The 13,343-nt window shown below is 42.4% G+C and overlaps 1 protein-coding gene across 7 annotated transcripts in view; it reads right to left on the reverse strand.

Annotated features, from left to right (window-relative positions):
- The window catches only part of LOC136428816 (PR domain zinc finger protein 1-like), a 39,238-nt gene that overhangs the window by 24,320 nt on the left and 1,575 nt on the right, over positions 1-13,343 (reverse strand). The window contains exons 1-2 of one of the 7 annotated variants that reach the window (XM_066418603.1): positions 13,101-13,205; positions 12,524-12,708 (exon numbers count right to left, since the gene is read on the reverse strand). Coding sequence is in view for 1 of the 7 variants with exons in the window: in XM_066418584.1 (XP_066274681.1) it covers positions 3,761-3,789 (29 nt within the window). In the remaining 6 variants the exon portion in view is untranslated. The other 6 variants (XM_066418612.1, XM_066418620.1, XM_066418646.1 and 3 more) reach the window with 6 other exon arrangements.

The raw sequence follows: 13,343 nt of genomic DNA on the forward strand, positions 1-13,343 counted from the left end.
CAAAAGGGATTCCCCCAGCTCAAGACCAGTCCATATTTAGTACCCTCCATCATAGAGTTTCTCATGAGAACATTCTATTAGTCTCACTGCAACTAAAGGATTTGATATGGTCATTTGTTCCACTGGCAACTTTCCAGTGCCCTTCCCTCTTCCTCTTTTCACAGAATTTTACCCCCAACTTCCAGTGACAGCAAGTTTGGGTTGTCAAGTACACACGATATTGTAGTGCTGTATTAGGTGTTTATTTGTTGTATTGCAAATTCCAGGAAAAGACTCAAAGGCATTCCAGCATATTGCTTCAATTTGGTAGTGATACAAAAGGGAACTCACAAGGTTCTCACCTTACACTAGATACTGGGACAGGCCTCTATCGCTATCAAAATAGTTTTCTCTTCTAGAATCAACTCTTTTCCCTGAAAAGCTATAATTTGGAAGCTATTTGCAGAGGATTTATGTGTTAGAAATTTGCCTTGCTAGTCATGAGTGAAATGAGAAAAGTATGAAGGCTGAAAGTAAGTTGTAAGATAAGAGAAAGTACTTAAATGTTTTCAAAGTCCGGTCCGTCCCTCAACAGTGCCTGGTCAAGATAGTTTGGAATCTGAGGCATTCCCGACTGCCCCAAGAAACCTCTCCAGGTCCCAAATCCCGAGTGTTTCGTCTCAGGGAAAATAAACCAACATCTCAAAACCTGCATCCTCTCTAGCTTCTACCAGGCTCCGAGAGGCGGCTGGAAAGAGTAGAAACTGGCCAAATAGACAGAAAACATGAGAGAGGAGTTAGTCTGCTATAGGGGTACAGTTTCCCGTGGATGGCATATTGGACCCTCTCTCCATAGCCAACTCCCTTGGCATACTATTCTATTAGGCCAATTTCTACTATTGTTCCATCCATCCCGCGGGGCCTGGTAGAGGCTACATCCTCTCCAAGATTGGTATCGCCTATCATGACTCAAACAAACAATCCAGAAGATCTTCCGATTTAGGATTGACCATTTTTTTTCTTCGCGTTATTACCTTTGCACTGTTGATCGGTGTACATAAATATTAACCACCGTGTAATATATCACCATGTAGATTACTTAGTGCAAACAGTTCCCATTTCGGTGACATAACAAGGTGAGTTGGGCATGCCCCGCATCCGCATTGGCGTTGCCGAAGAAAGTGAGGCTGTTTAAGGATCCTTCATCGCGTAACGTACACTTGAACACAGGAGCGGGCGTGTGGCCACCACTCGTCCGATCGGCATCACAAAGCCGCCCTCAAACAGCTATAATACTTCACCTCATAAGAGAGCTAGTCCTGCCGCGCATTTCAACTGTAGCCTTTTCAGAAACTCTTCAAGTAGAAGTGACCGATTGTACTTTGGAGCAAAAAAACAACCCTCGACCAACTGCAATTGAGCAGTAAAACAGTCCAACCCCTTATTCTGACAAGGTTATCAACTGAAAAGTATGCTGTCACCGAAAATTGGTTAATTAGATTAAAAACACTTTCGAGACAAGTAAGTTTACAAACATGTCATAGTTCATTCTGGAACAATGTCACTTTCTTGACTACTGAAAGGGGAAAATTTCTTTACCACCATGGATGTAATAACAGTTTATCAATGCAACAAGTAGCATAAATCTGAAAAACACATCCCTGTGGACAGTAGAGTTCCTGACCCTTTAAAACAAAGTTGTACTAACCTAGTTTTCGGGTGGACTTTCCTCCTGAAACCCCTGCCGGCTATCACACACGGTAAACAAGAGCAGCAAAGGAAAAAGGGACCTGCGTGGAGTGAGAGGGGCTTATCACTGACCCCTATTAATAGCAGGTATAACAAACAGTTTGAGCCAATAGGAAACCAGTTTCTTTCATCTCGGCAGGCAAATGGCTTCGGACCAACTTCAGCCAAAGTCCATCACTAGCCATCATTAGGTAAACTTTAAAGCAAACCTAAAACCATCAAATGTGCCTTGAAATTTTTAGTTCCACCATGACTAGTATGAGATAAAGAATTAACAATAATCAAAAAGAAATGATTTTTTTAACGTCAGAATCTATGCATGAAGGAGACTGGTGGAATTTTCCTGAAATTATCCCTATTCTACACATTTGAATATCAAAGAAATTAAAAGCTATCTTTTCTAACCCTCCTCGGAATCTTCAATTTTCCTTTCCCATTGTTTGGTAAAGACGTACCTTTGGGCCAAAATTACCTGTGTATTGTCATGCAGCGCACCTTGATTTGCACTTCAATGGCTTCTAACAGCTACTACGTCAGTCTCCAAACTGGTCAAAAGAAGTTCTTCATTATGTCCCCCGATGGGACATCATTGTGCAGCAGTTATAAACACAGAGGGGAGTTTATTCATGCCATGGTTTCCCCTAGGTAGGTCTCGGGGGGTTCAGGGCACTTTCAAATGCAAAACTAAACGACCCCCCCAAACCGGACCATCCAGTTCCCCTAATGGAGAGGGTAGACCGAATTACGTCAAATCGCAGCTACAGGTGGATTAAGGGAAAAGCAGTAATGCTGGGTTTTAGAGCGGCTTAGTCCGATGAAAGCACTTATGCAGGGAATACCTATGGGTATGCGAGGGGAGTGGCAAAGTAACATGTTTACATGCAGGTCAACTTAAGCCAAAACATTCGAAAACTCAAAAGTAACAATAGCCATCTTCAAAAAAACTTCCAACCCCCCAAAACTCCTCTTCGACACAAGAAATCGCAGAAAAGTTTGTCCGATTTTAGTACACATTATAAAAACTAGAGAACAAAATGATACCAACTGTTTTAGCGTGTCTGTCGCAAAAAGTATGGACAACAACTATTTGGATTTACAGTGCATAGAAGTAAGCATGTTTGGAATTCCGAATTACATAAAAACTTCTGGAAAGATTGGCTTGCTTCTCAAAAGTCTTACTTTCTTCAAGAAACAATGAAGTTCAGAATACAAGTTTGATATAGAGAAACATTTCTTTCAAGTAGCAGAAGCCACGTACAGTAGATAAATCTTCAAGCTTGTCTCTTGGGATTGAAGAAGACTGACGTTCACCAAAGAACGCCTTTGGCTGTCCATGCACACACCTGTGCTCACATTTACAGGTAACACTTTTCCTGACGTCCCTAAAACAACAACGGCTTAACCCCCAGCACGATTTACCATTTACATACATAAATTTGTCTTCCTTTCCTCCACATGTTTGCCTACGGGTTTCCAAAAGTAAGCTGATAGTGTGTGTGGCCCCAATTTTACACTTGATGCAAATGTAAAGATGCGTCTCTAATTTGCACTCACCTTTCTTGTTGGACTTGCCGACCGGGTCAGCGAATCTGAAGGGAGACCCGTCAATCTCTGCTTGTTTAACAGAACGGGAGAAAAGCGGAACCCGTTTCAGTCGGCGCGACGGCCCGGCACACAAATTTACCCTGCTACGTCACGCGGGAGGGATTTTCTCAACTTTCTCCGATGCCACCCGACCATTCAGGCATGACAAGGTCACCAAACTTTCTCCCGACGCCGCACCTGTTGCCGTCAGCACGACATGTGCCGCAAACAACGACCAAAATCTCTCCCCAATCACGACCAGGTGATTTTTCAAGTCACGGCGTCCCGTCAATGTGACCGTAAGGGAAACATGTTACGTTTGGGAGGGTAAAAAGTGAATTTTTCGACGCAGAGATTCGGACCGTCCACTCCGTCAGTCGGTATGCGGACCCAACGTACAAAGGCGTACCTTTGTTTAGGAACAAATATGATGAAATTCCGTACACACCTGCGACAGGCTTGTTGGTCATTACTCATTGTCCTGACTTGGCATTCCTCGGGTACCTGTCATGGCTGGGTCTTGTGCATGAATATGGAAACCCTTCATTATGCGTTAAAACATTTTGCTCACGGCCCCGACTCTGCAGATCTGTTGTCTAAGATAACGACAGTGCTTAGTCTGCAGTTCGGCTAATGCCAAAACACCATACTACAAGACTGTTGGACCTTGAAATAGCTACAGACAAATCGGTGTACAAGGGTTTCCAGTCCTGCAGAAAGTGGTTTGTGTTTCCTACGTCCGTGAGGTCGTCTATCAGTGACCTGGATCTGTGAGGGCTACCTTTCTTGTTAGTGAGAGAGAAATGTGCCCAAAATGATAAGTACACCCACCTACAGTGTAGCGGCTCCCTGTGTTACCCAGCTAGGCTGGCTGGACGGCAGGCCCACCCCGGTGTAAACCACTCTGTGCGACCTCACGTTCTTGTGCTGACAAGACAGGTGGACGGTAATGCCCGGTCAGTAGAGAGTGCGGACACTGCAGGCGGGAGGTGTGTATACAGCGCGCTGACATCCTATCGCCAGGTGCCACCCCCACCAAGCCAATCCAAACAAACCTTTATACTGGCTACTCAACCCGTGTCACGCGGTCCAAAGGTGTTCTGGACAAGTGCACTTAATCAGACTGACCCCTCCAATCCTAATCCCTTGTTGTTTCAAGCCACAAACTGGACACAAAGTATCACCCAAACGGGGCGAAACGTCACGAAAGTCGACGGCGGGGTCTGCGAATGTTTTCGATTTCTGCTGGGGTTCTGACGGACGGTTCCGTTTGGCCTTTTGTGTGATGAAAGTGAGCTTGTGCACACACACCCATTGACATACGGGGAGCCAGCCGTGGCACTTTTCATTTCATCATTGTGTGGGGACAGCGGCCGGGTGTGTACGGGCCACCTCACCTGCGCCTCACGCGCTCACTTTCACACGCAGGTCGACGCCGCGAGCACGATAAAACCGCAACGACAGCCACTACGCACAGACTACACACCAAACAAGCCCATCTCTCCACCTCCCTGGGAAAGTGTACAACAAAACATGGTGCCACAAAGAGATAGAGGGGGTGAATGGGGTGACGGATCTCCTTTCTGGGAGGACAATGGCAGGTGTACCGTTTCGCCTTGCTGGAGGTCCGGTCACAGATACTGGATTAGAAACCCAAACTAGGTCCGCACAGTGCTCTAAATTCCCAGATAGCGTACATTCGCTAACCATCAACAACAAAGAAAGTCACTATCCCAACCTAACGAAACATCGCTTTACTAAACCGTGAGAAGCAGTTCCACTCTTGAACGTCCTTATTAAGAGGAAGGATGGGTGGGAGGGTTGTGTTCCCTGCCATTATCCCAAGAAGAAATGTTTGCCGAAGTGAATGTGACCACCAAGCCCAAAGAAAGGCTCTCAAATTAAGTTGCGTCGGATGTGCCGCCAACTGCTTTCAAAACAAGCCGAGTTTTGCTTTCTTTCTTGGCCTGACGTGTCTGTCAAAGGCTGGTAAAACTAGGTCAGCTTCTAAACAGTAGACTTGTTTTGTGTTCCCCACTTCTTTCACCTGACAAAATGAGGACAGAATCTTCCACTGCTAAAGCCGTGACTTTCTCAAGTTTGATACGCCATAAAATTCTTATCAAAATGCTGTTTCGATCTCAAGCAGCCTAAGACCCCGTTCACACTCATTTTTTTCAATCGCGATTGAAGTATAATCGCGATTGAATCGATCCGATCGCGATTGATTTTTTCAGTGTGAACGCTCCCAATCGCGATTGGAACGATCCAAAACGATCCAATCGCGATTGGATTGTAACTACCTCCGGAGGTAGTTTGATTGGATTAATCGTGATCGGATCCAATCCAATCCTATCAAATTTTGAGTGTGAACGCAACTACGATTCATTCCATCGCGATCCGCGGGGATTTCGGCCGGTTCAAGGCTAGGGTCGCAACTTATCACATAAGTAATGTACCAAGTACAATGTTTTCCCACAAATCGTCGCTTCATTCACGCTCCCAGATTGTCCTGTCTACAGCACTTGTCGCGTTCATTACCCGTACTACAGCGAGGCCAATATACAAAAGCCTTCGTCGTTCACGCCTTCTCGCGATCATAGCCCGCCGATTGTGTTCCCTTCCACGGCTACAGAACATTCTCCAGAGATACAAAATCATCAAGAGTTTGGGGACTCCCGCCATTTTGTAGCAAGCGACGCCGAACCTTTGACCTCGTGCTTCAATCGCGATCGGATCACGGCGTACTTTAATCCACTTGGCGAAAAGCAGTGTAAACGCGAAAGTTTCTTTGCGTTCAATCGCGATCAGATCGAACAATCGCGATTATACTTCAATCGCGATTGAAAAAAATGAGTGTGAACGGGGTCTGAGTGTCTTGACTTGAGCAAGTGCCTGGCGTCTTATCAAGTCTGGGCTACAATCAGTTAGTAAAATATACAATGTCCGCACCAGTTCCTCCCTGTTTCAACAAGTTTCCTATCACTCGTCGCCTGAGAGGGGGGGGGGGAGGTGCGCAGGTCACCGCAGTCACAAGTGCCCTCAGGATATCCTGCTTTTCCCGGCTAAGTCTCCGCCGATCCCTCCCGCAAATACAGACAGCTTCCGAGTAGTTCAAAGGGTGGGGAGACGGCAAGTGGAAATGTAGATTCTATCCGCAGGTATGAATGCAAATTCCCACTGATGGATCGATGTTACACGCTACTTTAAAAAAAGATTTATGTATGTTCTACAAATATTTGTGTTGAAAAAGCATCAAGCTAACATTGCGGTAGACAATTACATGTCCATTAGAATGGAGAAACAACTTTCCTAAAAAAGTTGAATATCTTTCTATGGCCTTCCTTCAACAAAAAGGCATCAAAACTGTCCTGCCCTCATTTGCAGTGAAGCAAAATTGAAAAATGATTTATAATTTCTTCAGTTCTTTCAGACTGTTATTGCAATCTTTGTCAGACTTGTAACAGTCGGAAACAATTATTTCACATTGAAGAAAAAATTGCCCAACAATATTCCTGCTATTCAAACTAATTTTGAAAACTTTTTCTTAGACTTTAAAGAACAGGCAATAGATGTAATGAAGAAAATGTCAGAAAAATATGTTATTACTGCATAGTACATGTTACAATCTCTTGAGCACTGAATCCCACCGTTTGCGCTGACAGAGCAGTATACTCTACTGTTTAGATAAACACTGGGTGGAATTTTAACCCTACGTAACCTGCCTCCTTGACCCATTTAACTCACAGACCAACAGTAGTCCGGTTTAAACTGCCCTGGCGTAAAACCCGCGCTAGCGCACACAATCTCGTAGGGTCAGGTCTCAAAGTTCGAATCCACGAGCAAACAGTGGGATGTTCCGCCACTGGACTCTGCGCAGACAACACCCAGTAAAAACCGCGGCTCAGGGGAATACAGGCAGAAAATCTATGGGCAGCAATCACAACAAGAGTGATCCCTATTTCAAACATTTGGTTTGACTTGCAACAACCCCCCCCCCCCCAATAAACTTTCCAGGGCATCCATAGGGGAAAGGGATAATGAGCTTAGCATATAGCTTTGGCTAAGAAGGATTGGAACTTTTTACAAAACAGGTGCCAACAAATAATGCAGTGAATTTGGAAGGAGGAAAAGGAAATCTGGCATACGGCCTCTGACGCAAATGTCTTTTGCAGCCCCATTTGTGGTATTTATTCTACTTACTCAAGTTACTGGTAGAATCTTCTCCTTAATTATTTGTTTCTCCCTTTTTCGGTATCATTCACAAATTTCCCTTTTGCTCCTCCACTCCACTATAGAAAAGGGAATGGGGAGAACCTTCAGTCTCATTTAAATTTCTTCAATTTAAGATCTTATTTGTAACACCACTTTTGATTAATCATATTCTATTCTATTCTATCAAAACATTTCCTGATCATTAAGTGCCTAAAAAAAATGTAATGCCCACTCCGCAAAAAAATATCATAACCAACCTTTGTTCAATATCAAACTGTTGAGTCACAAGGAAATTTGAAAGAAGAATCTCATTTCCCAAGCCAGGAAGAGAGGGCAGACTGGATAACTTCAGCTTCTCTTAATCACGGAAGATCAGAATCTCAGACTCTGCATGACTTTGCCATCTTAGGCCACACCAATTTAATTTCTTGGTTAACAGATTTTTATTTTTTATTTTAGCAAGAAAAATCATGAAAACAGAAGGCTGGGGTGGAAACTTGCACCTGACCCTGTTCACTCCCTGAAATTGTGTGCAACAACGGAAAAACATTCCTCTGAGATTCTGTTTTCATGTTGTTTTTCCAATCTAGCATTTTTTTTTTTTTTAAATTCCGTTAACCAAGAAAATAAATTGGTGTGGCCTTACCATGACTCAGTTTACTTTTAAAACTTTCTTGTAACAGATTTCAGCTGACCTTGGCAATGACCCACCAGGGAACACTGATTCAGAGGTCATTGACATTGCAGGAAGGGCTGCATATCATCTTTACTTTTCCTTGAAGATGTCAAGAACTTCCTGAAGAGAAGTTATAAAAGGAGCGGAAAAGGAAAGGTGGATCCAACCGCTTCCGTCAAATGAAGGAATAGTCTTTGTCATGCTGTTTACAGTTAGAGAGAGTCGTTATAGTAAATGCCTGACGTTATTTATGAGCAGCCTGACCTAAAAGCTGACCAGAATTGTCCCAATAGTCTTTGATTTCTGTTGTTAAAAAGATACCTGCTTACAAACTACGCCAAAAGTGATCCAAGAAAGAGTTTGAAAAAGAAGAAAAACATGGACAAAACTGTGAAAAGGGAAGCTTTGAAGCCATTAAAAGACCAAATAACTAGTTAAAAGCTCTAAATGACAGATCAGTTGATTAGTTATCAAATTCAAAAGTAGAATAGCCATCAACTTTATCATCACAAAAGTTGGAAACATACTAATATGATTAGTTAGAGTTAGGAGACCAATTTTGTGTTACTCTTGTCTTATGGCAAACAGTACTTGAACAAGGAAATGTACATTTAGCTTCCTGAGTTAATGATTTGTTCAAGCAACACACACAGGCTTGTGATAAATCCAGCATTTGGGAGATTAGTCCTGATTCATCTGTGCAGCAGATTTGGAATTTGCATATGTATTTCAAAGGGAATCGCCAAAGCTCTGAGATTTTTCTAAACCCTGCAATTTTTGTTAAAAATTGATTGAGGAAAGGACATATCAATTGACGGATTCAGGTTTTCTAAAATCTAAAACTGGTAATGATGAAAATTTGTTTCTTCGATTAAAATTTTGCAAAAGAATTGATTGAGGAAAGTACATTTCTGTTGACAGACTCTCAGGTTTTTGAATTTAAAAGAAACAGTAAGAAACTGGTAATGATGTAGATTTGTTTCTTTGATTGAAATTGCTTGGACAGTGGGCCATAAAATAGTAGCCGTAAAAACTGTCTGTGGCTTTATGAACCCCAACAGTCGGACCTCCACCCCCCAACACACACACACACACACACACAGCTCCATAAAACTGGGCACAAACCACACTCATTTATATGGACTTACTTTTACCAGCCACCCACACAGCAGGTGAATTAGACCCCCATAAAAAACATGCCCTAAAGATATTAACACATCCCTGCTAATACCCAGAGAAAGTGATTGAAGTGTGTGCAGTTCTGCTAAGCCCTGTCTGTAGCCCTACTGGGGGTCCCACAAACACAATACCCCATTAACACTTCAAGGTCAAATTTGCATTGAGGATTATTAGAGCCAGGGCTTTAGAACTAAACCCTATTGTTTGTGGGGCTTCCATGTGAAAGGGTCTAATAGGGGTCCTAAACAATGGGGCATTACCACACTACCCCCTAGCTTTCTGGTATCTAGGATAGAATTGTTCACTAGGGAGAAAGTAGGGGGGATGTGGTATTATCTCTTTTATCGGAAATATGGACGAGGGACTATAAAGGGAAAGGAAATTTCAGTTGTCCATATGGTAAAGACAATTCTCAAAGGAGAAAGGGAAAATGCATAGAATAATAAATAAAGTTGATAAAATCTCTCACTTTTTCTCAAGTTAAAATCCTATGGAAATCACTCCAAGGTGGGGGGTATAATTCTGTTGGATATATTATATATGCACTTTTTCTGAGCTTCATTTAAATCTTTTAGGATTTAGCCTAATAATATATAGACAGTTTCAAGGATACCTTTCTTTTGAAACAAGCTCTGACACATTTCATTTTTAAAATACATTGTGTATCCAGTATACATTGAAAACACTGAGGTTTCTGTGTTTGAAATCAAGGCAGTTAAACTGTAATAGACATTAAAAGGCTGACCTCTTGACCTGAGTTTGCTTTTACTGACTTCTTTAATTGGTGTTGTGCTGGAGGGAAGGTTAGCCAGCATGGTGTGAGGATTACCCAGATAGGGTCTTACCATATGTGCCCGTGACCAAATTAGAATCACTTGTATGGAAAAGAGGGGTGCTTTATCTATGCAATCTGGAAAGTGGCGAATTCTTTTGAGTTGGCAGGAGCCAAGTGTTAGTGACAAGACATTGTGTTACTCATGTTGTAACAATGGAATTAGAAGAAAATGGAACATAAACACTGTCAAATACTGTAGAATTGACTGCATTTCGTTGATCATAAACACCATTGTTTTTAAACAGCAAACCATTCGACAACAATAACAATCGGATCCATTAAAAACAACTACCCCACCCCATGAAAAAATTTAACCACTGCACATTTCATCTGTATAAAAGTTGTAATTTCAGCATTGCTAGAAATTTTTGGATACATTTTGACCATAACAGGAAAATTAGGAAATGTGAAGAATGCTTCCTTTTCAAAAACTCTCAAGGGCATAGAGGGAACTTAATCAGTTAATGAAACACAGACTGGAAGTCAAAATTCTTCTGAAACTAATTAATTCAATCAAGTAACAAACAAAAATCCCTGCATGTTTCCCCAAATCCTTGATGAAAAAGGCATAAGAGAAGCCTAACATAAGAGCCTAAAACTTCGAGCCAAGTGAAAGTTCTTTAAAAACTGGAAATAACTGAGAACCTGCCTGACCTTCAAGTTGAAAACAAAGGTCACAAAAAATGTGGCCATCTGGTTTCAATATTTTTTTTCACTTGAGTAAACAACCACAGAAACAAACTTTGTAAAGCCAGAAACTTGTTCTAACTCCCAACCGTTAGAAATGTCATACAAAATTAGGAGAAGGGCAGTCTCCAGGACCCGTCCCTCAATCCTGGGACAGAAATTTGCTTGTTGTTGGGATGGACAAAAATTTCACCCCGTCCATCAAAAAAATCTGAACTTCATGATATGAGATTGATGAAAATGTATTTTTGTAAGCTTAAAATGACAGATTCAACCAAGGACTTGATTCAACAAGGAAAATCAACAAAATGGGCTCCAAACAATGAGTGGGACAGAAAACCATTTAAAGCTGGAGACAACCCTGATTAGGAGACAGAAAACGATCCACTAGAAACCCAAGTCCCGTCTCTGTTCTGTTGAATCATGAACGCCGTTTATCCTTCCAGGAAGGTGACCGCCTAATCTTTGATTAGCGAGTCATCACGATTGCTTTACTACGTTTTCCGCTACACGTAGCTAACGAACGGTTTACAGCGCTTAATCAAGCACACAGGCCGAACTGACGTGTGAGGTGTGGTTTCACTCTCAATATCCTGCCTGTTTCTCATGTCACATGTCAAAACAGCGGACAGGGAGTTGAGGACAACATCTGTACTATAGGGGTGCGTCCCTGTTCTTACCACAGTAGTACTAGTAGTAGCGTTAGACAATAGATACTACCCCCCTCGGGCTAACTCTCACTCCACTGAAAGGGAAACTATTTTCACTTTAACTCATCACCTCACACGATAAGAATGTATGCCGATAATAGAATGGGCGAACGTTAGGAAAGGTAGCAAAGCGTGAGTAAGTAGATTGTTTCATCACAGAAGATTAGTAGGACACTGCTGCTCATTCTTCAGTGACTAACGCTAACAGGAAATAAGACTTGAAAAACACACAGGAAAAAACGTACCTGTGATCAATCAACAGGAAACCATGCGGACAATCATGCCCAGGACCTCACCTGGATATTAAACATCTACCCTTTACCAAACAAGGTGTGAACAACATTCCAAAAGAGAAAGTCACTTCCGTGTTCCCTTTGTTGGAAGGTTTCTCACCTGTTTCTATTGTTCCTGATTATAGCTTTCACTGTTTTTTGATCTCAAAGCTTTTGAGAAACTGGTTTGATGAAAGGTGTTTGGAAAAGGTAGGTAGTAATAATAAGGGTGTGTCAAACTATGTTATATAGGTAGCAATTACTGAATTCTAAAAAGACAGCCCCTTCCGTAGGTTATGCATGAAAAAATAGATAAGATGTGCGATTTTATTTTCACAAGCCTACTGTGAATTTTCCTGTCAAGTTGATGAACTGGCTTCGTTACAAGATTTCAACATTTTGTCCTTGCGTGAAATCACATGTTTAACCAATGTTGAACACAGGGGAGGACAAACGAAAACACACAAGAATCAGAACCCAGCGGGCAGCTTTTCTATCGACAACAAGTCACAGAAACAAGAAAACACACACCTTTTCCCTTCAGGCAAACCAAGAAATAATTTGAAGAATCTCAAACACGTCAGGAAACAAAAAAGGTTGTCGGTTGCGCAAGGGCATGAGTTACATATAAACCTACCTTCGTTAGATGTTGTCGACTGTCAGACGTTCACTGCCCACAGCATGTCTTCCCTGGGAGTTTCTTGTAGCCGTCTGTTGGAGCCACCGGCCGTGGTGAGTGGATGTACCGGAATGGTGGTGTCTTCTCTCCGGGAGCGCTGCTCGGTTCGTACCCCGTGACCTCCCGCCAAGAACACCGCAGTCCTAATTAAGCAGAGATGGTGTCAGGTTACACCCCTTATTGTCACACAAAAATCCCGCTACGCACACGTGAAAGCGAAAGTTGCGTTTCCCCTTCGTCATCACGCAACAGAAACCTTCATTTTCAAACAGCGACCGAAAAACACGTCAGGCTTGCTTGTGAAATCGAGCGGACTGGTTTTGTGCAAAACAAGGGAAAGTGACTGACAGCGCAATAATTAGATTAACGTTACACAAACCACTTTGCTTTCGGCAATATTTCGGAGAATACTTACTTGCCAATAAATCAAATGTACCGCATGTAAGCACAAAAAGGTACGATTCATTGATTAAAACTCTAAGAAACGGAGAAAACTGGGAAGAAAACTTGAGAGAAGTGAAAGTACGAGACGAACCTATGACAAGTGCAGCGCGCACATGACTCTTGGCAAACTTTGGGAAAGTGACTAATTGAGCACACGAAGTGATGACGTCAGGATAATTGAGCACGTTGCTATAGCAACAAGGCAAGCCTTCGGGGCGATTCACTGTCCTTTAAAAACGGGTGCATTCACCACAGCACTATTTTTCTCACTACAAATGTATCTTTTGTTGACGATAAGTTGGCGTTTATTCTTAGTCAACACGACAAAAGCATC

Source organism: Branchiostoma lanceolatum, chromosome 1 (genome assembly GCF_035083965.1).
Source record: "Branchiostoma lanceolatum isolate klBraLanc5 chromosome 1, klBraLanc5.hap2, whole genome shotgun sequence".
Lineage (NCBI taxonomy): Eukaryota > Metazoa > Chordata > Leptocardii > Amphioxiformes > Branchiostomatidae > Branchiostoma > Branchiostoma lanceolatum.